Consider the following 27,914-nt stretch of genomic DNA (forward strand, 5'->3'; position numbering starts at 1 on the left):
AACTGAGGCACGAGGCAGCTCTTCCTTCCCACCCACTCGGGCGCGGGGGGGCCGCGCTGTTTCCCCCCCCCCCCCCCCCCCCTTCTCTATTTCCCAAACATGCCCTGGCCCTGGCCCTGAGAGTTGTCAGGCTAAATATTTTGTGTGCGGCAGCCGAAAACAAAAGTGAAGGGGCCGCAGGCTCCGGGCAGGGCTCCCCCCGTATCCCGGCGCTCCCCGGGCACCGGACACGGACACGGCGAGCGGGATCGGGACGGGCCCGTTCGAGGATGGGGCCGGGGGCGCTGCGTGCCCCGAGGCTGGGGGTGATGCTGCTGCTCCTCGGCCACCTCCCGGTGCCCCCCGTGTGGGCGCCCTCGGAAAGTGAGTGCTTTTGCTGGGGGGTTTCGGGGTGGGGGCTGCCTGTGCTCGGGGGTCTGCAAGGGATAAACCCCGAGGTAAAGCTTTTGGGGTGTTCCCTGTCTGGGTTTGCCCCACAATGATGCAGACACCCGGGTTTGGGCAGGAGGGGCAGAGAGTGGGAGCTCCCTACAGCTGGGGTGGGATGAAGGGAGGGGAGTGGAGTGGGGGGCTTGGGCAGAGATGGGACCCTCAGCCCCAGCGGGATGTGGGACATTGTCACAGCTCCCTGTGCAGCTGCTGGGGTGGGAAAGGTTGGGGAGGGGGCAGCCGTGGGTCCTGGATCTCATGGCCGCAACAGGGGGTACAAGGAGGGTCTGTTGTTTGTCCTGCCTTCCCCTCTGCCTGCCACCCGTGCCTCAGTTTCCCCAGTCACCGAGGGGCTGTGGGAGCGATGGAGGAAGAGGATGAAGCACCCAAGGGACACAGGGTGCTGTGCCTGCTCCCACTGGGACCCCTACCCTCTGTCTGTGCTCCCACGGGACCCCCTCACCTTACAGGGGGACTTTGAAGGGTCACGGAGGTGATGGTGGCACTGGGGACCCCCTCCCCTTACAGGGGGATTTGCAGAGTCAGGGGGGTGATGGTGGCAGTGGGGTCAGTGCTGCAGGGGGACAGAGGGACCCTCAGAGGAGGGGACAGGGCTGGCAGTGAGGGGCTGAACATGGAGTGAGGGGCTACGGGCAGCTGCCAGAGCCATGGTCCCCTTGGGGTCATGGTGCCCACAGTTCATGGGTGACACCAAGAGGGGGAAATCACCACTGGGCATGAGGTCACAAGGACATGGCCATGAGCCTGGGCTGGTAGCAGGCAGATGAGGGGTGAACCACGCACCTGATCCCTTCCAGGACCTGGCACTGGTTTCTGGCTGGGGATGATGTCCATGAAGCTCTGTGCTTGGTCTGGCTCTTGCATCCCTGCCAGGATCAGGAAGCAGGAGGTGCTGGGGCTCCATTTCTGGGTGGAAAAGCCCCAGGACAGCCAATGTGGGGCTGGAGCAGTGCCACATGGACACCTGTGGTGGCCTTGTGTGCCCCATTACCTGTCTGGGCACGAGGGGGAGTTAACGGGGACAACTTTGCTGGAGCTGCCACTCATGTGGTAACAGTGAGTGAGGACATCCACGAGCACCCAGCAACTTGGGGAAGGAGAAAATCCATCTGCACCCCCAGACAGCTTCCCCCAGGGCTGGAACGTGATCCCTGCCCCATGTCAGCCTGCCAGGCCTCACTGGAGCTGCCACTCCCTGGGTAACCGTGAGTGGGGAGATCCGTGAGCACGCAGCAACTTGGGGAAGGGGAAAAGCCATCTGCACCCCCAGACAGCTTCCCCCAGGGCTGGGATGTGATTGTGGGGCTGACAAGGGGCAGGGCAGCCTGCCAGGCCTCGTTAGCATCACTGCTGACGGACGTGCCATGCCCTGGAGAGCCGGCTGCTGCCAGAGCTGCTCACATCTCCAACTCCAGCCACGCTTGACAGGCAGCACCAGGATATTAAACCCGCCCTGAGCATCCCCTGGGGGATCCATGGGTGGGGGTTTGGGGGTGTGGTGGTGTGAGAGTGGGGGATCTGTCCCATCCTTGCTGCCACCCACGGGGTCCCCACTCTCGCCACCCCAGTCTGCGGCAGCATGGACATCCGCCACGACGTGTCCCAGCTGCGGAAGCTGGAGAACTGCTCCATCATCGAGGGCAACCTGCAGATCCTGCTGATGTTCACCACGGGCGCCGAGGACTTCCGCGGGCTCAGCTTCCCCCGGCTGCTGATGATCACGGAGTACCTGCTCCTGTTCCGCGTCTACGGGCTGGAGAGCCTGCGCGATCTCTTCCCCAACCTCTCGGTCATCCGCGGCACCAACCTCTTCTTCAGCTACGCCTTGGTCATCTTCGAGATGCCGCACCTGCGGGACGTGGGGCTGCACAGCCTGGGCCACATCCTGCGCGGCTCGGTGCGCATCGAGCGCAACCAGGAGCTCTGCCACCTCTCCACCATCGACTGGGGGCTGCTGCTGCCCGACGGCGGGGACGGAACCTACATTGTGGGCAATAAGTTGGCTGAAGAGTGTGCTGATGTCTGCCCCGGCATTCTGGATGTGGAGAAGCCGTGCGTGCAGACCAGTGTTAATGGACAGCTGGATTATCGCTGCTGGACCTCCAGCTACTGCCAGAAAGGTGGGTGGTGCTGCCACGGGGGTCTGGTTGTGCTGCTTTTTTGGGATGGTGCTGGTTTGTGGGGTAAACTGGGAGGGTGCTGGTGGTGTGGTTGTGGTTCCTCTGCTGCCGGGAGTGTGCTGTGCAGGCTGCACGGTGGGGTAACCAGATCCGTGCTGTATCATCCTCTGAGGAGAGGCCAGCTCCTTGCTGCTGTGTTTTCCCAGTGCTGAGGTAAATACAGGCCCCTCCTGAGCTCGTTTTCTGTAAACAGGAGAGCTGGTAATGAAATATGTACTATAAACACAGATCCTTATCTGGGCTGCAAGCTCAGCTGTGGGCCTGGCCTGGCTGCACTGGGCAGAGGGGGTTCAGCATGGGCTGAGCCCCACCTTGTCCATCTGTCTGTCCTGCTGTCCCTCCATGCAGCCCCTCATCCACCCATCAGCCCACCTGCCCGGCCAGCCTCACTCATCACATGGCTGTCCATCCATCCATCCATGCATCCATCCATCCATCCATCCATCCATCCATCCATCCATCCATCCATCCATCCATCCCTTTGGTCACCCTTCCATCCGTGCTGCCATGCCTCCATCCACTCCTCCATCAACCCATCCCTACCTCCCTGTATCTCTGTATCCTTCCCTTGCTCCCTCCATTCTTGCATCCTCACATCCCAGCATCCCTCCTTCTGTCCCTGCATCCTTCCTTCTGTCCTTGCATCACATTCCTCCCTGCATCCCACCATCCCTCCCTCTGTCCCTGCATTCCTCCATCACTGCATCCATCCCCACATCCTTCCCTCCCTCCCTGCATCCCTTCATCCTTCCCTCCATCCCTCCCTCCCTTCATCACCGCATTCCTCCATCACTGCATCCATACCCACATCCCTCCCTCCCTGCATCCCTTCATCCCACCATCCCTCCCTCCATTCCCACATTCCTCCATAACTAAATCCGTCTGCACATCCCTCCCTGCATCCCTTCATCCTTCCCTCCAACTCTGCATTCCTCCATCACCAAATCCATCCCCACATCCTTCCCTATATCACTTCATCCCACCATCCCACCATCCCACCATCCGTCCATCCATCCATCCATCCATCCATCCATCCATCCATCATCCATCCATCATCCATCCATCCATCCATCCCTCCATCCCCGCATTCCTCCATTCCCGCATTCCTCCATTCCTCCATCACTGAATCCATCCCCACATCCCCAAATCCCCACATCCCCTCATCTCTCCCTGCATCCCTCCATCCATCCATCCATCCATCCATCCATCCATCCATCCATCCATCCATCCATCCCACCATCCCACCAACCCACCATCCCACCATCCCTCCCTCCCTCCATCTCTCCACCCCACCCTCACTCCCCTTTTCCCCCACCCCTGGAGGATGCCACCAGCCCCCCAACCCCTTCCCCCTCTCTCCTCTCCCCCCAGTCCCAATCCCAATCCCTGCAGCCCGTTCCCCATGCCCACATGCCCATCTCCCCTCTCAGTGTGCCCATGCGGGGCAGGCTCAGCATGCACAGCAGCGGGCGAGTGCTGCCACCCTGAGTGCCTGGGGGGCTGCAGCCACCCCCACGACCGCCGGGCCTGCGTCGCCTGCCGCCACTTCCACTTCAACGGGCACTGCCTGCCCTCGTGCCCGCCCCGCACCTACGAGTACGAGGGCTGGCGCTGCGTCACGGCCGAGTACTGCGCCAGCCTGCGCAAGGTCTCCCACGACCCCCGCGACGCCTCCAAGTTCGTCATCCACCAGCGGCAGTGCCTGTCCGAGTGTCCCTCGGGCTACAGCAGGAATGAGAGCAGGTGGGGGTGTCCCCGGTGCCCTGGCACACCCCGGTGCCCTGGTGGGGCGGTGGCACGCTGGCCGGCTCTCATCCTGTCCCTATCGCCCTGCCCGCAGCATGTTCTGCCACAAGTGCGAGGGGCTGTGTCCCAAGGAGTGCAAGGTGGGCACCAAGACCATCGACTCGATGCAGGCGGCGCAGGAGCTGGGGGGCTGCACCCTCATCGAGGGCAACCTCATCCTCAACATCCGCCGGGGCTGTGAGTGCCAGAGCTGGCCCTGCCAGACCCACCCCGGGTGGGAGAGATGCTGGGGACGGCAGGGGGTGTTTTGCCTTGCAGGGTGAGTTAATGGGGAGGTGCTCCTCTCCATGAGCTCACACAGTGTGTCATTCCCAGATAACCTGGCCTCGGAGCTGCAGAGCAGCCTGGGGCTCATTGAGACCATCACGGGCTTCCTGAAGATCAAACATTCCTTTGCCCTCGTCTCCTTGTCCTTCTTCAAGAACCTAAAACTGATCCGTGGTGACTCCATGGTGGATGGGTGAGGATAGTGTGGGTTTGGGGGGGACATGTGGCTCTGAAGGTGCCCTCGCCCACTGCCTCCACCCACATCTCCTCCGCCAGGAATTACACCCTGTACGTCCTGGACAACCAGAACCTGCAGCAGCTCTGGGACTGGAGCCACCACATCCTCTCCATCCCCGTGGGCAAGATGTACTTTGCATTCAACCCCAAGTTGTGCCTGGCCGAGATCTATCGCATGGAGGAGGTGACGGGCACCAAGGGCCGGCAGAACAAGGCGGAGATCAACCCCCGCACCAATGGGGACAGGGCGTCCTGTGAGTACAGGGATGGGGACAAGCAGCAGTGCCACGAGCCTCTGCCTGAACCCTGCCTCATCCCCACAGGCAAGACCCAGACCCTGCGCTTCATCTCCAACGTCACCGAGTCCGACCGCATCTTCCTCAAGTGGGAGCGGTACCGGCCCCCCGAGTACCGTGACCTCCTCAGCTTCATCGTCTACTACAAGGAGTCGTAAGTGCTCCTCTTGTCCCCATGGTGGAGCGCTTGGGAATGCCCTTGTGGTGTCCTCTGTCCCTGCTGGACCCTCCCTGATGCCCGGTGTGGGACAGACCCTTCCAGAACGTGTCGGAGTACGTGGGGCAGGACGCCTGTGGGGCCCAGAGCTGGAACGTGCTGGACGTGGACCTGCCACTGAGCAGCGAGCAGGAACCAGGGGTGACGCTGCTCAACCTCCGTCCCTGGACCCAGTACGCCATCTTCGTGCGCGCCATCACCCTCACCACGGCCGAGGAAGGGCGCAACTACGGGGCCCAGAGCGAGGTGGTTTACATCCGCACCATGCCGGCGGGTAAGGGGCTGGCACGGGGCTGGCGATGCCCATGGTGGACCCACCCCACCCCTACAGGAATGACTGACCACCCCTGTGTCCTCCCAGCCCCGACGGTGCCCCGGGATGTCATCTCCATGTCCAACTCTTCCTCCCACATCGTGGTGCGTTGGAAGCCGCCCACGCAACGCAACGGCAACATCATCTACTACCTGGTGCTGTGGCAGCAGCTGGCCGAGGACATGGAGCTCTACATCAACGACTACTGCCACAAAGGTGAGGCCAGGCCGGCCAGGGGCAGCACAGCAGCCGAGGACACCAGCAGAACAAGGGTGGTGCTGCTGAGCCAGGCGCTGCCAGCCCTGCCCGTTGCTGCCCACAGGCCTGAAGCTGCCCACCAGCAGCGCAGACACGCGTTTCGGGTTTGGGGACGGCCCCGAGGGGGAGCAGGATGCGGAGGAGAGGTGCTGCCCCTGCCGCCCCACTGACGGACAGCTGCGCATGGAGGGCAAGGCCGAGTCCTTCCAGAAGAAGTTTGAGAACTTCCTCCACAATTCCATCACCATCCCCAGGTGCCATCTGGGGGGGTTCCCTGCTTTGGGGGACTCCCTCAAGCTGGGTGCGTGGGTTTGCCTGGGTGGGGGGGTCCCGTGGCTGCTCCTGGCAGACCCTTTAACTGATTTCCTGCTGTCTCAGGCCTCCCTGGAAGGTGACATCCATCAATAAGAACCCACAGAGGTGAGCTGGGACCAGCCTGGGGGATCTCCCCTCCCCTGACCAATTTTGGGGGACAACCTCAGTACCTCAACTCCCCACCACATCCTGTCCCTGCAGGACCCCAAAGCAGCGCAGGGACGTGGTGGCCATCACACCTGCAGCCAACACCTCCTCAGTAGAGCCGCTGGCCCCGAGCCGCCCCGGAGGCGAGCCCAAGCCTGACTTCCAGATCTTTGAGGACAAGGTGGTGCGAGACCGGGCGGTGCTGTCGCGGTTGCGCCACTTCACCGAGTACCGCATCGACATCCACGCCTGCAACCACGCCGCGCACACCGTGGGCTGCAGCGCCGCCACCTTCGTCTTCGCCAGGACCATGCCCGAGCGTACGTGCCCAGCCCTCCAAACCCCACCCTGGCCATGCTGGGGTGTTGTTGAGATGAGGTTGGGGTCCAGGGGGTGCCCCCAGGAGCTGATTCTTTCCATGCCTCTCTGCAGTGCAAGCTGACAACATTCCTGGCAACGTGACGTGGGAGCCGGCTGGCAAGAACAGTGTCCTGCTGCGCTGGGAGGAACCCAGGAACCCCAATGGGCTCATCCTCAAGTATGAGATCAAGTACAGCCGGGAGACTGAGGTAAGAACCCCCTGTGGCATGCCCTGCCCAGCCCTGCCAGGTCTGGTTATAGGGGCACAGCACCCATTCTATCTCCATCTCCATCCCATCCCATCTCATGCCATGCCATTGATCTCACTCTATTCCATCCCACTGATCCCATTCCAATGATAACATGCCATGCCATCCCATTGATCCCATCCCATTGATCCTATCCCATTGATCCCATCCTATCCCCATCCCATGCCATCCCATCTCCATCCCATCCCCATCTCCATCCCATCTCCATCTCCATCTCCATCTCCATCATCTCCATCCCATCCCATCCCATCCCATCCCATCCCATCCCATCCCATCCCATCCCATCCCATCCCATCCCTCTCCCAAGCCTTACACATGGCTGGGGGGGATCAATCCCCTTTGCCACCCCCCTGTTGTCCCCTCCAGGAGGTCACCACTGTTGTCTGTGTCTCACGCCACCGCTACTCCAAGTATGGGGGTGTCCACCTGGCTCTGCTCCAGCCAGGGAATTACTCAGCCAAGGTCAGGGCCACCTCGCTGGCTGGCAACGGCTCCTGGACAGGGCTGGTCAAGTTTTATATCCTGGGGCCAGGTACCTGCAGGGGACACGGGGACATCAGCAGGGACCTTGGTGGGCAGGGAGGGGGCAGCTGTGGGGTCGGGGAGCTGGGGTTCACTGGGGAATTGGGCTGTGCTGCTGGGATGGACCTGTGGGGTCAGGGGATGATGCTGGAGGTGGGAGTTGTTGTTGCTGGACTGGGAAGCTGAGGGATTGAGGGATGATCCTGGCCTGAGACACTGGAGCATCACAGAGTCACAAAATCGTTTGGGTTGCAAGAGGCCTCCAAGTCCAAATGTTCCCTCAGCACCGCCAAGGCTGTCTCTAACTGATGTCCCCAAGTGCCACACCCACACCTCTGTCAAATCTCCTCAGGGACAAAATCTTCACCAGTGCCCTGCACAGCCTGCTCCAATTCTTTCCAGTTTTCCCCAATATCCAATCTAAACCTCCCTTGGCACAACCTGAGGCCACTTCCTCTGCTCCTCTCCCTGTTCCCTGGGAGCAGAGCCTCATCCTCCTGGCTGTCCCCTCCTGTCAGGAGCTGTGCAGAGCCACAAGATCCCCCCTGAGCCTCCTTTTCTCCAGGATGAGCCCCCCCATCTCTCTCAGGTGCTCCTGGTGCTCCAGACCCCTCCCCAATTCTGATCCTTCTCTGGTCACATTCCAGCCCCTCTTTCTTGTCTTGTGAGATCCAAACCTACCCCAGGATTTGAGGTCCCTCAGCAGTGCCCAGCACTCACTTTCTTCTCAGCTCTTCCTTGGGTACTAACGGATTTATAGAAACATTTTTTATTGTCTGTTATGGCAGATTCAGTTCTAGCTGGGTTTTGGCCCTTCTAACTTTCATTCTTGTCCTGAGCTCCCTCAGCTCCTCCTGAACTTTCCGCCCCCTCTTCCAAAGATCAGAACCTCTCCTTTCTCCCTGAGTTCCAGCCAAAAACCTCTGCTCAGCCAGGCTGGTCTTCTTCCCATCCTTCATCCAAGGATGCTGCTGGGTTGAGGAACTTGGGAGATTGGGGAGTTGGACACTGGGACAAAAAGGTTGAGGGATGCTCTGGGACCGGGATCTGAGCGTGCTGCTGGTCTGGGGAGCTGGAGGCTCCCCCTCTCCATCCTGGTGGTGGGACAGGTGTCCCATGTGATCTGGGGACCCTGATCCATGGGCACCTGCTCCTGGCAGCCGAGGAAGAGTCCAGCAGCTTCTATGTGCTGCTCACCGTCACGCCCGTGGTGCTCATGGTGCTCATCTCCTGCCTGGCCGTCTTTGTCTTCTTCTACAACAAGAAGAGGTAACGACCCCCCTGCCCCCCTTGGGGCTGGGCTGGGGTCTGGCCAAACCAGGCCTGGGCAGGGCTGGGGGGAGGCAGCAGCTCCAAGCCCTGCCCACCCCTGGCAGGAACCACGACGGGTACCCCAGCGGGACGCTCTACGCCTCCGTCAACCCCGAGTACTTCAGCGCCTCGGACAGTACGTGGGGACATGGGGACAGACAGGGGCCACCCCAAAGGGCCACTGAGCCCTTTTCTGTGCTGGGGTCACACTGGAGGGGATGGGGAAGGGATGGGGTGAGAATGCAATGGAGATGAGTGTGGGAGTGGGGATGGAGTGGAGATGATGGGAATGGAGATGGGGATGAGAATGGAGATGGGGATGGGAATGGGATGGCGATGAGAATGGGATGAAGATCAAGATAGGAATGGAGGTGGGAATGGTAATGGGATAGGGATGGGGACAGGGAGGATGATGGTGATGGAATGGAGATGATGGGATGGAGATGGAATGGGAATGGGAATGGGAATGGGAATGGGAATGGGAATGGGAATAGGAATGGGAACGGCAAGGGGATGGGGACAGGGAGGAGGATGGTGATGGAATGGGAATGGGAATGAGAATGGGATGAAAATCAGGATGGGAATGGGGGCAGGGAGGAAGATGGTGGTGGGATGGAGATAGGAATGGGAATGGAAATGGGAAAGGGAATGGCAGGGGGATGGGGACAGGGAGGAGGATGGTGATGGAATGGGAATGGGAATGAGAATGGGATGAAGATCAAGATGGGGATGGGAAAGGGAATGGCAGGGGGATGGGGACAGGGAGGAAGATGGTGATGAGCTGGAGATGGGAATGAGAAATGGATGGAGATGAGGATGAGGATGGAGACAAGGATGAGAATGGGATGGAGATGGGAGTGGGGATAGGGACTAGGATGGTGATGCAGATGGGGTTAGTTACAGTGATGGGGACGGGCCGATCCCCACTCACCCCACAGTGTACATGCCTGATGAGTGGGAGGTGTCCCGGGAGAAGATCACAGTGATCCGGGAGCTGGGACAGGGCTCCTTTGGGATGGTGTATGAGGGGGTGGCGCTGGGGCTGGTCACGGAGGGAGAGGAGACCAAGGTGGCCCTGAAGACAGTCAACGAGCTGGCCACCATGCGGGAGCGCATCGAGTTCCTCAACGAGGCCTCCGTCATGAAAGCCTTCAAGTGCCACCACGTGGTAGGTGGGCAGCTGAGGGGGAGGGAGGGGACACAGCGGGTCTGGCCACTGACACGCCAGCCCTCTTTGTCCCTGCAGGTCCGTCTGCTCGGCGTGGTATCCCAGGGCCAGCCAGCTTTGGTCATCATGGAGCTGATGACACGTGGTGACCTGAAGAGCTACCTGCGCTCACTCAGGCCCGAAGCCGAGGTGAGGAGCTGGTCAGGTGCCAGGACAATGATGAAGGGACACTCACCCTGTGTCCAGGGGGGTCCTGGCGTGCCTCTGCTCCATCCCTGAGTGTGTGCACGGTGCAGAACAACCCCGGGCTGCCTCCACCATCGCTGAAGGACATGATCCAGATGGCGGGGGAGATCGCCGACGGCATGGCCTACCTCAGCGCCAACAAGTTTGTGCACCGGGACCTGGCTGCCCGCAACTGCATGGTGTCTGAGGACTTCACCGTCAAGATTGGAGGTGGGTGTTGGAAATGGGCAGAAAATTCTCAAATTTTGTGTCCAGTTCTGGGCCCCTCAGTTTGGGAAGGGTGTTGGGATGCTTGAGTGCGACCAGAAGAGGCAATGAGGCTGGAGAAGGGCTGGGAACACAAACCCTGTGAGGAACGACTGAGGGAGCTGGGGGTGCTCAGCCTGGAGAAAAGAAGACTCAGGGGTGACCTCATTACTCTCTATACCTTCTTGAAAAATGGTTGTAGTCAGGTGGGGTTGGGCTCTTTCTCCAGGAACTGACAGAACCAGCGGACACAGCCTTAAGGGTTGGATATCAGGAAAAAGTTTTTTACAGAAAGAGTGATAAAGTTCTGGAATGGCTGCCCAGGGAGGTGGTAGAGTCACCATCCCTGGGTGTGTTAAACAAAGCCTGGATGTGGCACTGAGTGCCATGGTCTGGTTGAGGTGTTGGGACTGGGTTGGACTCGATGATCTTGAAGGTCTCTTCCAACCACTGAAGGAGCTGGGGGGGCTCAGCCTGGAGAAAAGGAGATTCAGAGGTGACCTTGTCACTCTCTAGAACTCCCTGAAAGGTGGCTGTGGCCAGGTGGGGTTGGGCTCTTTTCCAGGAACCAGTGGACACAGCCTTGAGCTTCACCAAGGGTTGGATATCAGGAAAAAGTTTCTCACGTAAAGAGTGATAAAGTTCTGGAATGTTCTGCCCAGGGAGGTGGTAGAGTCACCATCCCTGGATGTGTTTAAAACAAACCTGAATGTGGCACTGGGTGCCATGGTCTGGTTGAGGTGTTGGGGCTGGGTTGAACTCGATGATCTTGAAGGTCTCTTCCACCCCAGTGATTCTATGAATTCTATGAATTCTGTGAGAAGACTCGCATTGTGTGTATCTCTATACAAATCTTGAGATAAGATAAAATAGTAACTCAGAAATACCATGGAATAAGACAGACATTGTTGAGAGAAATATTGAACTAGAAACAAGTTCAAAAGATAGCCTTACAAAAAAGACTAGATACTTTAGAGAAATAAAATTATGAAAGATGCATTGTAGCAGGACCCACAAAGAGTAATTTTAGATGATTAGCTGTAAGGCATTTACAGCATGGTGTACCTAAAGCTGATAGGCCAAGAAACACTTAGAGTGTATTGTAATTAAGAAATCATTAGCTTCTGATTGTGATGGCATGAATTATAACATCTGTATTGTCTCACCCAAAATAGCATCAAAGTTTTTAAAACACCTCTCAGTTGCCCCATCCCTGGCTCAGCAAAGGGCAACAGTGGGTGAGCAGTGGCGGTGCCAGCCCTGTCTCCTTCCTCCTCCTCTTCCTCCTCTGCCAGATTTCGGCATGACCCGGGATATCTATGAGACGGATTATTACCGCAAGGGGGGCAAGGGGCTGCTCCCCGTGCGCTGGATGTCCCCCGAGGCGCTCAAGGACGGCATCTTCAACACCCAGTCTGACGTCTGGTGGGTGCTGGGCTGGTGGGCACAGCCGGGGGGGATTTGGGGATCCCCCAGGCTGAGCAGAGGTGCTCCGGGCAGGTCCTTCGGGGTGGTGCTGTGGGAGATCGCCACGCTGGCCGAGCAGCCCTACCAGGGCATGTCCAACGAGCAGGTGCTGCGCTTTGTCATGGACAACGGCGTCCTGGAGCGGCCCGAGAACTGCCCCGACGAGCTGTGAGTGCTGGGCACAGCCCCATCCTGCTGTGCAGGGCAAATCCTGCTCTCTGCCGCGCTGGGAGGGGGGCTGTGGGAGCCCCCCAAAGCCAGCGGGTGCCCCCTCTCTCCGCAGCCACGAGCTGATGTGCCTGTGCTGGCAGCAGAACCCCCGCCAGCGCCCCTCCTTCGTCCAGCTCCTGGAGCGCATCAAGGACCACATGGCGCCTGCTTTCCGCACCCTCTCCTTCTTCTACAGCGCCGAGAACGGCCATCACGGCTCGGGGGAGCCCTCCAGCACCGAGACAGATGCGTGCCCCGAGGAGGATGAGCCCCCCGCATCACCCCTGCCCGCACGCAGGGACCGCAGCCCAGGGCAGCTCCCCAACGGGACAGCCCCGCTCTGACCCCGGGCTGTCCTCGGGCCCCGCTGGACTCTGCACCCCAAACCTTTCTCCAGCCACCCCCCGCTTGCTGGGACCCCCCCCCCCCCGCATTATTTATTGCTTCCAAGGAGCGGGGGTGCCTTGGGAGGAGGGTGGCAGCAAGGCAAGGATGTTCCGTGGGATGCTTTTACCCCTGAAAATAAATTGGGGGTGCTCCGAGTCAGGGGGCTGCTGGTTGGGAGGAGAACACCCATTTTTCCTTTTTTTTTTTTTTTTTTTGGGGGGGGGGGTGGGATAATGTGGGTATGGGAATGGGTAGCAGGGTTTGATATTTGGGGTCCCCCATCAATCTGCCCCGGTCGTTGCTCCCCTGGGCAGCAACCTCTGTGATCCCCACACCTTTTCCAGGTGGGGAAACTGAGTCACGGGACTCAGAGTAGCCCAGCTGAGGGGTGGGTGCCTTGGGAGGAGGGTGGCAGCAAGGCAAGGATGTTCCGTGGGTTGCATTTCCCCCTGAAAATAAATTGGGGGTGCTCGGATTTGGGGGGAGGGAGTGGGGGGCTGCTGGCTGGGAGGAGAACACCCATTTTTCCTTTTTTTTTGGGGGGGGGTTGGGATAATGTGGGTATGGGAATGGGTAGCAGGGTTTGATATTTGGGGTCCCCCCTCAATCTGCTCCCCGGGTCAGCAACCCCAGTGATCCCCACGCCTTTCCCACGTGGGGAAACTGAGTCACGGCACTCAGACAAGCCTGGGGTTGCCCTGATGTCTCTTCCCAGAGGCCATGCTGGCCCACGGGAGGGGCATCACTGCCCAATGTGAGCTCGAATAAAGCGGATGAAGCTCAGCTGCAGCAGTGCCTGCCTTGGGGGGGTCGCAGGGGGGCGGCACAAGGGGCTTCCCACTCCCCACCCCCCCAGCCGTATCTGCGTCCTGTGGCTTCGCCCTGCGGTGCCCAAACCGGGGGCGTTTCTAGAGAAAAACGTCAAAGCGGTGGAATTTAGGAGGATGTGGCAACAGCTCTGCCGGGAGCGGGGTGCTGGGGTGTCCAGTGGGGCCCTACGGGAGGTGACCCCAAAGGAATCGGGGTCCCCTGGGTGCCTCTGATGGGGATGAGCCTTGGGGGGAAAGGTGCGGGGCTGAGAATGTGCGGAACTCAGCGCTGGGATGAGCCGCCCCCGACGGGCTTCCCAGCGAGATCGGGGACAAAACAAGATCGGGTGGGGATGGGGAACCGTGTCCTGTCCTGTCCCACCTCGGGGAGGAGGATGAGGTGCGTCCTGGTCGGAGGGGACAGTTGGGGACAGGGCCACTGTGCCACCAAGCGTGTCCCCACCTCCAGCATCTCTGCACTTCCGAGGTGCTGGGGAGAGCTTGATCCAGGCAAAGCCACCACGCCTGGAGATTTGGGGGCTGTGACAGCTCGGGGGACAGTAGATGGCCCTCGGGATGGTGATGAGTCCTGTCCCTTGTGCTGCAGCCCGCCCTGAGCCAGGTCCTGGAGCGGGTGTGGTGTGTGTGTGTAAACGGGAATTTTGGGGGTTTGGTGGGAATTTTGGGGGTTTAGCGGGATGGATCCGCTTGGTGGGGCTGGGGGTGCCGGTGTAGGGTGCCAGCGAGCAGGGAGGGTGGCGGCAGGGCATGGGCTGGGCACAGGCAGGGCACAGACAGGGAACGAGCAGAGAACGGGCAGGGAATGAGCAGGGCACGGGCATGGCACGGACAGGGAACGGGCAGGGCACAGACGGGCTCCATGGTCGGTGCCAGTGTGAGGAATTCCCCTCTCCCGGCTCGGAGCCTTCCCGGTGCCGGTGAATCACGGCCGGGGGTGTCGGGCCGGGCCGGGGGCGGTGCCGGTGCCGGCCCCTCCCGGGAGGCCGGTCCGTGTTGTTGCTTTTAAAGCCCCGCACGGCCCCGTGCTCGGGCTGCCGGGCAAGTGCGAGGGAGGGCGGCACCGGCAGCACCGGCAGCACCGGGACCAGAACAGGCACCGGGAGCCAGGACGGGCAGCACCGGCACCGGAGCCAGCACCGGCACCGGCCCCGCGATGCCGCCGCTGCCCGCCTGGCTCTGCCTGGCCGCGCTGCTCCTGCCGCTGTCCCCGGCAGCCCCGGGCGCTGCCGGTGCCTGCCCCCGGCCCTGCCGCTGCCCCGGGGCCGGGATATTGCTCTGCCGGGAGCCCGACACCGTGAGCAGCCTGGCCCCGCTGCTGGGAAGCGGCGGCTTCACCGACGTGTGAGTGGGGCCGGGGGTCGGGGGATGGAGCTCAGACAGCGGGCAGAGCGATGGGACAGCGCGGTGGGGCTGGGAGGGACCAATCTGGGGGTGACACAGCTCAGGGAACAGGCGGAGGAGCTGGGGGTGACCGGGCTGGGGCTGGGGGTGACAGAGCTCGGGGAGCAGGCAGAGGAACTGGGGGTGACGAGGGTGAGGGATGCGGTGATGATGCTGAAGCAGCGATGGAGTTGGTGGTGACAGAGCTCGGGGACGGAGCTGATGGGGCTGGGAGTGATGGAGCTGGTGGATTTGGGAGTGATGGAGGTGATGGGGCTGGGAGCGATGGGGGTGATGGGGCTGGGAGCGATGGAACTGATGGGGCTGAGGGTGATGGAGCTGATGGGGCTGGGAGGGATGGAGCTGATGGGGCTGGGAGGGATGGAACTGATGGGGCTGAGGGTGATGGAGCTGATGGGGCTGGGAGGGATGGAGCTGATGGGGCTGGGAGGGATGGAGGTGATGGATTTGGGAGTGATGGAGCTGATGGGGCTGGGAGCGATGGAGCTGATGGGGCTGAGGGTGATGGAGGTGATGGGGCTGGGAGTGACAGAGGTGATCGGTCGGGAGTGACGGATTTTGGGGAGCAGGCAGAGGGGCTGGGAGCGATGGGGATGGTGGTGGTTGTGGCTGGGGGCAGCAGAGCTGGTGGACCGGGTGGTGATGGGGATGATGGAGGTGATTTGCTCCGGGGCAGGAGCAGGGATGGCTGGATGGGCTGGGATCACTGGATGGGCTGGGATCGCTGTGGGGAGAGCAGCTGCTTGCTGGGAGGAACTGAGGGCTGCAAAATGGGGTGGGGGGGTACAACATCCCCCCAGGGACCAAGAGAGGGGCTGGGGGCAGCTCTTCACCCCCTTCTGTGGTGATGCCAACATGCTGAGGGTGCACCCACACTGTGCTGGGCAGGGCAGGGCTGTGGGGAGCCGCTTGCCCCCATCCTGTTGGAGCTGTTGCTGTGCCCTGGGGGTTGTGGGTGGGCATGCTGGGGGGGCACACCCCAAATTTGCTGTTTTGGGGCATCTACTCTCCTCCCACTCCTTCCCCTGCTGCAGGATGGGTGGTGGGGAGCAAGGGCTGGAGCCAGCAGAGACAGGAGGGTGCTGGGGTGACGGGGTGCTGCAGGACACCAAGGTGCCCCAATTGCTGGGGTACCCCCAGCCCAGAGCCCTGCCTGTGCCGCATTGCTGGGGCCTGGCTGCGGTGTCTCCATGCCTCAGTTTCCCCACGTGCTGCGCCACAGGCGCTGCCAGCTCTTTGTTCGCTGGCTCGTGGGGTGGGGTGGCGTGGCTGGTGGTGGGGATGGTGGTCCTCGAGAGACCTCCAGCCATCCCAGGTGCTCTCATCCCATCCTCACCAAGGTTAAGGGCACCAAAACCCCCTTGGTGTGGATCTGAACCCCAATTCGCCAGCCCTGTGGTTTGGGGTTCACAGGGGCGGGGTGGGGCAGGGAAAAACCCTGCACCTGCTCCCAAAGGGGCTTTTCTTCATCTCCTGCCTGGAGAAAAGGGTGGGGGGACAGTGACAGGAGTGTCCCTGTCACAGTGCAGGACACCATGGGGACCCAAAGGATTAGGGGGCTGAGACCCAGCAAAATCATTCTGTGTGGGCTCCAGGTGGTGGCTGAGCCCTGACCCCGCACAGTTCACACTGACCGGGGGCTCAGCACCATCGGGATCACCCACTGCCATTCCCCCTTCTTCCCAGCTCATCCCAGGGGAAACTGAGGCACGGTGGGGCGGCTCAGCTCCATCCTTGTCCCCATTCCCGGCTGTGGGCACAGCCTGGGGAGTGGGAGAGCTCTCACCTCACTCTTTGGGGCATGAGGGGGTCGTGGGCTGCCACGCTGAGCCCCCTCCCTTGCCTTCCAGCGTCATTGAGAACCAGCCGGCGCTCAGGAGCCTGAGCCGAGCTGACACCAGGACACTGCGGGACCTCAGGAACCTGTGAGCACCTCGGGGTGGGGTCCCTGCACAAGGAAATGTGGGGAGTGGAGGGAGGCGATCCCCAGAGCTCCATCCCACTGCCAGGACTCACAGGGATGCTCCAAGAATGGAGAACCTGTGAGCACCCCTGGGGAAATGGGAAGAGAGAAGGGCTTTGGTGGATGGGGGGATCCCCAGAGCTCAATCCCTTTGGCAGGAGTCACAGGGGACATTCCCAGAGCAGAGAACCCGTAAGCACCCCGGGATGGGGTCCCTGCACGGGGAAATGAGTGGGACGGAGTGGGGGATCCCCAGAGCTCAATCCCACTGCCAGGAGTTGCAGGGGATGCTCCCAGAGTGTGAGCACCCCGGGGATGGGGTCCCTGCATGGGGGAAATGAGTGGGACGGAGTGGGGGATCCCCAGAACTCAATCCCATTGCCCGGAGTTGCAGGGGACACTCCCAGAGCAGAGAACCCGTGAGCACCCCGGGGATGGGGTCCCTGCACAAGGAAATGTGGGGAGTGGACAGGAGGATCCCCAGAGCTCCATCCCACTGCAAGGAGTCACAGGGATGCTCCCAGAGCAGAGAACCTGTGAGCACCCCGGGGATGGGGTCCCTGCACAGGGAAATGAGTGGGATGGAGTGGGGGATCCCCAGAGCTCCATCCCATTGCCAGAATTCGCAGGGGATGCTCCAAGAATGGAGAACCTGTGAGCACCCTGGGGGAAATGGGAAGAGGAAAAGGCTGTGGTGGAATGGGGGATCCCCAGAGCTCAATCCCACTGCCAGGAGTTTCAGGGGATGCTCCCAGAGTGTGAGCACCCCGGGCATGGGGTCCCTGCATGGGGAAATGAGTGGGACGGAGTGGGGGATCCCCAGAGCTCAACCCCACTGCCAGAATTCGCAGGGGACATTCCCAGAGCAGAGAACCCGTGAGCACCCCGGGGATGGGGTCCCTGCACAGGGAAATGAGAGGAGAGAAGGGCTGTGGTGGATGGGGGGATCTCCAGAGCTCCATCCCTCTGCAAGGAGTCACAGGGATGCTCCCAGAGCAGAGAACCTGTGAGCACCCCGGGGATGGGGTCCCTGCACAGGGAAATGTGGGGAGTGGACAGGAGGATCCCCAGAGCTCAATCCCATTGCCAGAATTCGCAGAGGATGCTCCAAGAATGGAGAACCTGTGAATACCCCGGTGTGGGATCCCTGCACTGGGAAATGGGAAGAGGGAAGGGCCGGTGGAGGGGGAGGTCCCCAGAGCAGAGATTCTCCCAGGTGCTCACCCTCCCCTCCTTTCAGCACCATCTCCAGGTCGGGGCTGCAGCACATCTCTGCCGATGCCTTCCTGGACACCCCCAAGCTGAGCCACGTGTGAGTCTCCCCTTGCCCTTCCCCATCCCCTCCCTCCACACCGTGCCCCTGTTGGTGCCCCAGGGGCTGTGCCCGCTGCAGGGTGGCCTGTCCCCGTGCCCAGGCAGGATCGATGATGTCCCATCACCGCCCCCGGGCACATCAGTTTCCCCACTGCTGCTGAGTGGGAAAACATCGATCTGGGCAGGAGAGCAGGCAGCTGCTGCCCCCCGGGAGCTCTGTGCTGCACCAGGGAGGGTGGGGTACCCCAAAAACGGATGGGGACCCTGTTCTGGGGTCCTGAGGGCTGGTGGCACGCCATGGCAGAGCTGGTTTTGCTTGGTCACGGTGTGACAGCCCCGGGGCCGCGCCGTGCAACCTCGGTTGGATGGGAAGGGGTGGCTGATGGGGGCTGTCCCAACAGGAATCTCTCCTCCAATGCTCTGCAAAGCCTTTCCTGGAAAACCTTCTGGCATCTGCCCCTGCAAGAGCTGTGAGTGATGAGAGAGAAGGGGGAGGTGGGTGTGGAGCATCTCCCATTGGGGATGTGCCCCTCCAGTGACACACACAGAGCTGGGGATGCAGTGAGATGCTCGGTGAGATGGTGGCTCTCACATCCACGGGTGTGGGGACAGGGTGGCACATGGGACATGTGTGACACAAAGCTGGAGGCTGGGAGTGCTCAAGTGCAGCCTTGGCTGGGACACACACGAACGTGTGGGGCCTGGAATCCTTTTGAGCTCTCTTCCCTACTCCATCTCAGCATCGTGGTGGGAAATCCCTTCAGCTGCTCCTGTGGGCTCCGCTGGCTGCAGCTGTGGCACAACAGCAGCCGGGCCGAGCTGGGCAACCAGTCCCTGCTCTGCTGGGAGGGCAGCGTGCCCGTGGCCCTGGGCAGCCAGGCTCTCCGTGCCTGTGGTACGTGCCTGGCCATGCCTTTGTCCCCTGTCCTGAGCCTGGGCACGCAGGGACACTCATGGCTCACCCTCCTGTCCCTGCAGACCCCCCAAGTGTCCACATTGAGCCCCCCGAGGTGGTGCTGAGCCAAGGGGACAGCGTCAACCTCACCTGCCACATCAGTGCCAGCCCAGCGGCCACCGCAGAGTGGGTGGTGACCGAGGTGGGACCCGAGCTGCTCGCTGTCACCAAGGCAAGCTCAGCCCCCCAGCATCCTCTCACTGGTGGGATGGGCACAGGGGGGATGCAGGAGCTGGTCAGGCTTGGGAGGTGGCATCTGCTCCAACACCCCTGGTGTTCCCCGCAGCTCTCGGACTGGGAGATCGTCCTGGAGATCAGCAACGTCTCCTCTCACCTCAACCACAAGGAGCTGCTGTGCCGGGCAGAGAACGCGGCGGGGCTGGCAGAGGACAGCGTGGTGCTGAACGTCACCTGTGAGGAGCCCAGAAGGGGCTGGGGGCTGGGGGCTGGGTGGGGGTCTGGCCCAGGAACCCACCCAGCCCTGTGTGTCCCAGTTCCCCCCATGATCCTGCTGCTGGACACCGCCATCCCCCGGCATTTCTGGTGCATCCCCTTCTCCGTGGATGGCAACCCCGTCCCCGACATCCGCTGGCTCTTCAACAGCACCGCCCTGAACGAAGGGCCCTACATCCACACCCACATCATGGAGTACGAGCACAACTCCACCGTGCTCCACGGCTGCCTCCAGCTCAACCGTCCCACGCACGTCAACAACGGCAACTACACCCTGGTGGTGGAGAACGCCCTGGGCTGGGCCTCCCGCAGCGTCCAGGTGCGCTTCATGGACAACCCCTTCAGCTTCAGCCCCGAGGAGCCCATCCCAGGTAGGTGCCAGTGCCAGGGGTTGCATGGGGTGTCCCCCATCCTACCGAGGAGCCGTGTCACACCTGGTGGGCAGGATGGGTTGTACTCGGCTCTGCCTGTTGTCTACACTGGTGTGCCTCAGTTTCCCCCAAGGATGGGCTGCTCCCACCTGAGGGATAACGAGCGTTTCTCCTTTCTCTCCCTTTGGGCTGCTCCAGTGTCTCTGTCCCCACGGGGTGAGTGGCCAGGATTGCTGCCCCAGCTCCCCTAAACTGCGCATTCCACCCATCCTGGGGTGTCCAGGTCCTTCCAGGGCCATTTTTTGGGGGGGATGAGGACCCCACACTCACCCTACACCTTCTCCCTGCCCCAGGCACCAGGAACAGCTCGCTGGAGGGGCCTGTGGAGACAACAGATGAGCACACGTTTGGGGTGAGGAGATGCTCTTCAGCGTGGGATGGGGGGACCAGGACACCTGCAAGAGGGTGGCACAAATCCACTGGGGACAGCCAAGCCAACACTCAGGGAATGTGGGTTATACAATGGGGATGAAGGACAGACTCTCAGTGCCTCAGTTTCCCCTGTGGCACCTCCTGGGGCCTGTCACCATCTCACAGTTTGCTCCCCATGCCATGGGGTGACAAAAGGGACCTGGTGGGACCTAGCCTGATATGTCCTTGCTGCCAGCAGGCCTTGGTGGCCAAACGAGCTCTCAGGGTCTGTGGGTTATACAATGGGGATGAAGGACAGATTCTCAGTGCCTCAGTTTCCCCTGGGGATTGTCACCATCTCATGGGGTTGTTCCCATCCCACGGGCTGAGAAAAGGGACCTGCTGGGACCTGCTCCTGATCTCTGTCCTTGCTGCCAGCAGGTCTTGGTGGCCAAACCAGCACTCAGGGATGTGGGTTATACAATGGGGATGAGGGACAGACTCTCAGTGCCTCAGTTTCCCCTGTGGCAGCCCCTGGGGTTTGTCACCATCTCACAGTTTGTTCCCCATGCCACGCGGTGACAAAAGGGACCTGGTGGGACCTGGCCTGATCTGTCCTCGCTGCCAGCAGGTCTCGGTGGCCGTGGCCCTGGCTGTGTTCGCCTGCCTCTCCCTCTCTGTCATGCTCATCCTGCTCAACAAGTGCGGGCGCCGCTCCAAGTTCGGCATTAACCGTGAGTGCCCCCAGCCTGGCGACTCGATATTGGGGCTGTGACACGGGGACAGCCCCGTCCCCACGTCCCTGTGGCACCGGGCTCGGGTCACAGGTGTGGGAAGAGGGGCTGTGGGTGGGGGGACACCCGTGGAGAGGTGCTGGCTCCCCCGGGAGCGCGGGCAGCAGCTGCTAATTCACTCCTGGAATGGATTCAGCCTCTAAATGGTTTTGATCGGGCTGCCTGGCCCCCGGGGGCCGGGCGAGCAGGGGGATGCTCGGCAGAGCCTGGCACTGCCTGCACAGGCTGGGGGGAGGAGGAGGAGAGCTGGGGGACCCCCTGATGGGCCTTGTCCTTGTCCCCACAAGGCTCAGCCGTGCTGGCCCGAGAGGATGACCTGGCCATGTCCCTGCACTTCATGAACCTGGGCAGCAGCCCTCTCTCCTCGGCTGAGAGCAAGCTGGAGGGGCTCAAGAGCAACTTCATCGAGAACCCCCAGTATTTCTGCAACGCCTGTAAGGCTTGGGCTGGGCGCTGTGCTCCCCGAGCACCCCTCAATGCTCACAGCCGGGCTGGGGGGCACTGACGGGTGGGGGTCCCCCCAGGCGTGCACCACGTACAGAGGAGGGACATCGTGCTCAAGTGGGAGCTGGGCGAGGGCGCCTTCGGGAAGGTTTTCTTGGCCGAGTGCTACAACCTCCTCCCGGAGCAGGAGAAGATGCTGGTGGCCGTGAAGGTGAGGAAGGGGGCACGATGATGGGGTGAGGGGGTCCCTGGGGTGGGTGTCACTGATGCCGCGTCCCCGCAGGCGCTGAAGGAGGTGACGGAAAGCGCCCGCCTGGATTTCCAGCGCGAGGCCGAGCTGCTGACGGTGCTGCAGCACGAGCACATCGTCAAGTTCTACGGCGTGTGCACCGAGGGCGAGCCCCTCATCATGGTCTTCGAGTACATGAAGCACGGCGACCTCAACCGCTTCCTCAGGTGGGACAGGGTGGGGGACAGGAGCCCCCCATCTGCCTCCCCATCAGCGCAGCCAGCCTGCTCCCTGCTAATGCAGCCCTCCTTGCAATATTGATTAGATTAGCTGTCTGAGAGGCTTAAATAGAGAGAGATTGGCCATCAGCTGGAATAAGCAGAGACTTTTCGATTGCCCCCCCAGGTATTGCTGCTAGACGGGGGGGGCTGCCAGAGGCATCGCTTTAGTGGCCGCGCGAGGAGCTCTGAGACGTGGCTTTTATGATTATTGTTATGGGAGTTGGCATTAATGGTTCTGCCGAGCAGAGCTCCCCCAGCCCCCGGCCACGGCCGCCCCGGCCGGGCTGTCAGCAGCGCTCGGCATCAAAGGCACCGAGGGCTGGGCTCGCACGCCCCGCTGCACGCACGGTGCTGCTTTCACACCCTGCCCGTGTGCCCCGGCACACCGCCTTCCACCCTGAGACACAACCTTGCACCCCAACCCGCTGCCTTGCACCCCAGCACTCTGCCTGCTGCAGGGCCCCTGCGTGTGGACACTCGTGTGTGCCCTCCCCGTGTGTGCACAGGTGTGCGTGCCCTCCTCTGTGCGTGTGTCGTCCCTGTGTGTGTGCACAGGTGTGAATGCCCTGCCCTGTGTGTGTGCCCTCCTTGTGTGCATGCACAGGTGTGTGTGACCTCTCCATGTGTGTGCACAGGTGTGAATGCCCTGCCCTGTGTGTGTGCACAGGTGTGAGTGCCCTCCCTGTGTGTGTGCATCCTCCCTGTGTGTGCACAGGTGTGTGTCCTTCCCATGTGTGTGCACAGGTGTGTGTGTCCTCCCTGTGCGTGTGCACAGGTGTGACTGCCCTCCCCACGTGTGTGTGTGTGCACAGGTGTGTGTGCCCTCCCCACATGTGTTCACAGGTGTGCCCTCCCTGTGTCTGTGCACACACGTGTACCCCTTCCCTATGTGCATGCACAGGTGTGTGTGCCCTCCCTGAGTGTGTGCACAGGTGTGTGTCCTTCCCCATGTGTGTGCACAGGTGTGCATGCCCTCCCCATGTGTGTGCACACGTGTGTGTGCCCTCCACTGTGCATGCACACATGTGTGCCCTCTCTGCGGGTGTGCACATGTGTGTGTGCCCTCCCTGTGCATGTGCACATGCATGTGTTCCCTCCCTGAGTGTGTACAGGTACGTGTGCCCTCCCTGAGTGTGTGCACACACGTGTGCCCTCCCCTGTGTGTGCACAGCTGTGTGTGTATGTGCCCTCCCCTGTGCATGTGCACACACGTGTGCCCTCCCCTGCGCATGCACAGCCGTGTGTGCCCTCCTTGTGTGTGTTCCCTCCCTGTGTGTGTGCACAATTGCTTTATTAAGCTATTTTACACTAATCCCTACTAAATTACTTATTAAAAAGAAAAGAGAAATTTCTGTGTTTGTATATATTTCTATATAGAAATATATTTCTCTATTTTTATATTTTATATATTTCAATATTTTATATATTTTGATATAATAGATATATTTGTATATATTTAAATATATATTTTTCTATATATTTTCTATATATTTATATATTTTTATATATTTATTTTTATATATTTCTCTACTATACTAAGGAAAAATCCATTACTGTCTCTAGACAGTCAGACACAGCTTTGAGTGACTGGCTAATCACTCAAAACAACTTTCCCCCATGTCTAATAACCAAATCTGTGGCCACAGATATATACAATATATAAAAATAGATATAAAATATATATAAATATATATTTTTTCTATATATTTTTCTATATTTATTTTTATATATTTCTCTATTATACTATCTCCAGACAGTCAGACACAGCTTTGAGTGATTGACTAATCACTCAAACCAACTTTCCCCCATGTCCAATATCACTTTGGGTGTACAATCTCCATAACACATTCCACATGTGCAAAAACAGGAACAGTGAATAGAGATAATAATTGTTTCCTCTCCTTTTCTCTGTGTGGTGGTGGAGTCACCATCCCTGGATGTGTTTAAAACAAAGCCTGGATGGTGGCACTGGGTGCCGGGGTTTAGTTGAGGTGTTGGGGCTGATGATCTTGAAGGCCTCTTCCAACCCAGTGATTCTGTGCTTCTCACGGCCCTCCCAGGAAAAACGGGAATTTTTTTTGAAAATTGAGAAGCTGTGCTCTCTCCCCACGCCCCAATCAGCCCCTGTGCCCCACAGATCCCATGGCCCCAATGCCAAGATCCTGGAGCAGAGCATGGGGCAGCCATGGGGCTCTCTGCCTTCCCAGGAAAAATGGGAATTTCTTTGGAAAAATGGGAATTTTTTGGAAAATTGAGAAGCTGTGCTCTCTCCCCACGCCCCAATCAGCCCCTGTGCCCCACAGATCCCATGGCCCCAATGCCAAGATCTTGGAGCAGGGCTTGCTGCTTTCCCAAGAAAAATGGGAATTTTTTTGGAAAACTGGGAATTTTTTGGAAATTTGAGAAGTTGAGCTCTCTCCCCACACTCCAATCAGCCCCTGTGCCCCACAGGTCCCACGGCCCCGATGCCAAGATCTTGGAGCAGGGCTTGCTGCCTTCCCTGGAAAAATGGGAATTTTTTTGGAAAACTGGGAATTTTTTTGAAAATTGAGAAGCTGTGCTCTCTCCCCACGCCTCAATCAGCCCCTGTGCCCCACAGATCCCATGGCCCCGATGCCAAGATCCTGGAGCAGGGCTCACTGCCTTCCCAAGAAAAATGGGAATTTCTTGGAAAATTGAGAAGCTGTGCTCTCTCCCCACGCCTCAATCAGCCCCTGTGCCCCACAGGTCCCACGGCCCCAATGCCAAGATCTTGGAGCAGGCCTTGCTGCCTTCCCTGGAAAAATGGGAATTTTTTTGGAAAACTGGGAATTTTTTTGAAAATTGAGAAGCTGTGCTCTCTCCCCACGCCTCAATCAGCCCCTGTGCCCCACAGATCCCATGGCCCCAATGCCAAGATCCTGGAGCAGGGCATGGGGCAGCCGCGGGGCTCTCTGCCTTCCCAGGAAAAATGGGAATTTTTTTTGAAAAATGGGATTTTTTTGGAAAATTGAGAAGCTGTGCTCTCTCCCCACGCCCCAATCAGCCCCTGTGCCCCACAGATCCCATGGCCCCAATGCCAAGATCTTGGAGCAGGCCTTGCTGCCTTCCCTGGAAAAATGGGAATTTTTTTGGAAAACTGGGAATTTTTTTGAAAATTGAGAAGCTGTGCTCTCTCCCCACGCCCCAATCAGCCCCTGTGCCCCATAGGTCCCACAGCCCCAATGCCAAGATCCTGGAGCAGGGCTCACTGCCTTCCCTAGAAAAATGGGAATTTCTTGGAAAATTGAGAAGCTGTGCTCTCTCCCCACACTCCAATCAGCCCCTGTGCCCCACAGATCCCATGGCCCCAATGCCAAGATCCTGGAGCAGGGCATGGGGCAGCCGTGGGGCTCTCTGCCTTCCCAGGAAAAATGGGAATTTTTTTGGAAAAATGGGAATTTTTTGGAAAATTGAGAAGCTGTGCTCTCTCCCCACGCCCCAATCAGCCCCTGTGCCCCACAGGTCCCACGGCCCCGATGCCAAGATCCTGGAGCAGGGCCCGGGGCAGCCGCGGGGCCCGCTGGCGCTGGGGCACATGCTGCACATCGCCACGCAGATCGCCTCGGGCATGGTGTACCTGGCCTCCCTCCACTTCGTGCACCGGGACCTGGCCACCCGCAACTGCCTGGTGGGCCACGAGCTGGTGGTGAAAATCGGGGATTTCGGCATGTCCCGGGACATCTACAGCACCGACTATTACCGGGTGAGCTGCTCCTGCCTCCCCTTTGCTCTGGCTTGGGTTGGGAGGCCACACTCGATTTCCCTCGTGGCTGTTTTCTCCCACCCCTTCTCTTCACATCCATATTTAACCACGGAATGGGTTGGAAAGGATGCTTGGAAGCCATCCAGCTCAACCTGCAGGGATGCTTTCCAAAAGAACAGGTTGCTGGCTCCAAATCCTGACCTTGAGTATCTCCGGGGATGGGGCAGCCACAGCTTCTCGGGGCATCACCGCCCTCAGAGTAACAAATTTCTTCCTAACATCAAACCTGGGGATTGAGGGGTGAGGGAAGGGAAGCAGGAGGGTCCCTGCCGTGCTGACAGCCCTGCTGTGGGCAGGTGGGGGGCAGGACCATGCTGCCCATCCGCTGGATGCCTCCTGAGAGCATCCTGTACCGCAAATTCACCACCGAGAGCGACATCTGGAGCTTCGGCGTGGTGCTCTGGGAGATCTTCACCTACGGCAAGCAGCCCTGGTACCAACTGTCCAACACTGAGGTGAGCGAGCTGGGGGGCAAGGAGGATGGTGACAGCTCCTGGGGTACCCAGGGTGGGGCAAGGAGGATGGTGACACCCCCAAAGTGGGGCAAAGAGGATGGTGACACCCCCAAAGTGGGGCAAGGAGCATGGTAACAGCCCCAGAGCAGGGCAAGGAGGGTGGTAACAGCCCCCAGAGTGGGGTAGGGAGGATGGTGACAGCCCCAGAGCAGGCAATGAGGATGGGAACAGCCCCTGGGGGTACCCAGAGCGGGGCAAGGAGGATGGTAACAGCCCCCTGGGATTACTCAGAGTGGGGAGAAGGAGATGGTAACAGCCCCTGGAAGTTCCCAGGGTGGGGCAGGGAGGATCTTCCAGACCCTGGGGATATCCAGAGTAGGGCAGGGGGGATGCTAACAGACTCTGGGGTACCCAGATTGGGGCAGGGAGGATGGTGACAGCCCCAGAGCAGGGCCAGGAGGATGGTGACAGCTCCAGAGCAGGGCAAGGAGGATGGTGACAGCCCCAGAGCAGACAATGAGGATGGTGACAGCCCCAGAGCAGGGCAATGAGGATGGTGACAGCCCCAGAGCAGACAATGAGGATGGTGACAGCCCCAGAGCAGGGCAATGAGGATGGTGACAGCCCCCCCAAGGGGCACCCGGAGCAGGGGCTCCCATCCCCACCCCTGTCCCCGCAGGCCATCGAGTGCATCACGCAGGGCAGGAAGGATGCTAACAGACTCTGGGGTACCCAGAGCAGGCAATGAGGATGGTAACAGCCCCCAGGGGTACCCAGATTGGGGCAGGGAGGATGGTGACAGCCCCCCCAAGGGGCACCCGGAGCAGGGGCTCCCATCTCCACCCCTGTCCCCGCAGGCCATCGAGTGCATCACGCAGGGCCGGCAGCTGGAGCGGCCCCGCACGTGCCCCTCCGAGGTCTATGGCATCATGCAGAGCTGCTGGCACCGGGAGCCCCAGCAGCGCCAGCCCATCAAGGAGATCCACAGCCGCCTCCAGGCCCTCGTCAAGACACCCCCTGTGTACCTGGACATCCTGGGCTGAGCGGGCACCCCCTGGCACCCTCTGCTCCCTGCTGTCCCCCTGCCTGCCCTGCTGCCCGGGGCATGGCTTTGTCCCTCACAGCCCTGGACTGATGCCCCGAGGAGGGGGAGAAGCCTGAAATCTTATTTATAGTGCAAAATACCAGCTCACTCCCAGGAAAGGGGGGCTGGAGGGCTGTGGCACCCCTGTGTGGCTCCTTGGCACTCCCACAGCGCCAGGATGGAGGCTCTTGGCTCAGGGTGGGCAGAGCTGGGAGATCCCAGCATGGGGAGGAGCTGGAGGGGCTCAATTCTACCCCAGGGGCGTTGGGATTGCCCTGTGCCCACCTGCTCTGCAGCAAAACCAGTCACTAATAAACTGTGTCTCCCCTGCACTCCCCCTGTGTTCTCCGGGGTGGCATTTTTTGGGGAAAAGGGGGAAGCTGTCCTGGCTGGGCGAGAGGAGATCCTGTGCCAGGGATCCTCTCAGGGTGTGGATCAAGGCTCACACATGCCCGGGGTGCTGTGTTTGGTGC

The 27,914-nt window shown here is 60.2% G+C and overlaps 2 protein-coding genes across 2 annotated transcripts; both read left to right on the forward strand.

Annotated features, from left to right (window-relative positions):
* The first annotated feature begins 269 nt into the window (after positions 1–269).
* Positions 270–12,629, forward strand: INSRR (insulin receptor related receptor). The gene is made up of 22 exons (XM_058821642.1): positions 270–363; positions 2,019–2,570; positions 4,061–4,373; positions 4,471–4,613; positions 4,752–4,896; positions 4,980–5,194; positions 5,264–5,390; positions 5,489–5,727; positions 5,815–5,982; positions 6,089–6,278; positions 6,403–6,444; positions 6,541–6,806; positions 6,919–7,055; positions 7,482–7,647; positions 8,798–8,906; positions 9,014–9,084; positions 9,887–10,116; positions 10,195–10,305; positions 10,413–10,572; positions 11,904–12,033; positions 12,109–12,243; positions 12,359–12,629. Exons 1-22 carry the CDS (start codon positions 270–272, stop codon positions 12,627–12,629), a joined length of 4,014 nt encoding a protein of 1,337 aa, XP_058677625.1.
* Positions 12,630–14,655: 2,026 nt separating this feature from the next.
* NTRK1 (neurotrophic receptor tyrosine kinase 1) lies at positions 14,656–27,400 on the forward strand. The gene is made up of 17 exons (XM_058821681.1): positions 14,656–14,843; positions 16,754–16,828; positions 18,107–18,178; positions 18,582–18,650; positions 18,921–19,075; positions 19,159–19,307; positions 19,422–19,548; positions 19,630–19,959; positions 20,158–20,175; positions 20,313–20,371; positions 21,002–21,104; positions 21,452–21,598; positions 21,689–21,819; positions 21,892–22,064; positions 25,602–25,842; positions 26,199–26,357; positions 27,215–27,400. The coding sequence occupies exons 1-17, from the start codon at positions 14,656–14,658 to the stop codon at positions 27,398–27,400; spliced, it is 2,382 nt and encodes a 793-aa protein (XP_058677664.1).
* Positions 27,401–27,914: the final 514 nt, after the last annotated feature.

This window comes from Ammospiza caudacuta, chromosome 30 (genome assembly GCF_027887145.1).
Source record: "Ammospiza caudacuta isolate bAmmCau1 chromosome 30, bAmmCau1.pri, whole genome shotgun sequence".
Classification (NCBI taxonomy): domain Eukaryota; kingdom Metazoa; phylum Chordata; class Aves; order Passeriformes; family Passerellidae; genus Ammospiza; species Ammospiza caudacuta.

Excerpts from the sequence above, each read along its gene's own strand:
- INSRR (XM_058821642.1), top strand. The coding sequence starts at position 270 with ATGGGGCCGGGGGCGCTGCGTGCCCCGAGGCTGGGGGTGATGCTGCTG. Across the intron at positions 6,279-6,402 it reads AATTCCATCACCATCCCCAG|GCCTCCCTGGAAGGTGACAT; the intron begins GTGCCATCTGGG and ends CTGCTGTCTCAG. Across the intron at positions 9,085-9,886 it reads GTACTTCAGCGCCTCGGACA|TGTACATGCCTGATGAGTGG; the intron begins GTACGTGGGGAC and ends CTCACCCCACAG.
- NTRK1 (XM_058821681.1), top strand. The coding sequence starts at position 14,656 with ATGCCGCCGCTGCCCGCCTGGCTCTGCCTGGCCGCGCTGCTCCTGCCG. Across the intron at positions 19,076-19,158 it reads CCAGGCTCTCCGTGCCTGTG|ACCCCCCAAGTGTCCACATT; the intron begins GTACGTGCCTGG and ends CTGTCCCTGCAG. Across the intron at positions 19,308-19,421 it reads AGCTGCTCGCTGTCACCAAG|CTCTCGGACTGGGAGATCGT; the intron begins GCAAGCTCAGCC and ends TGTTCCCCGCAG.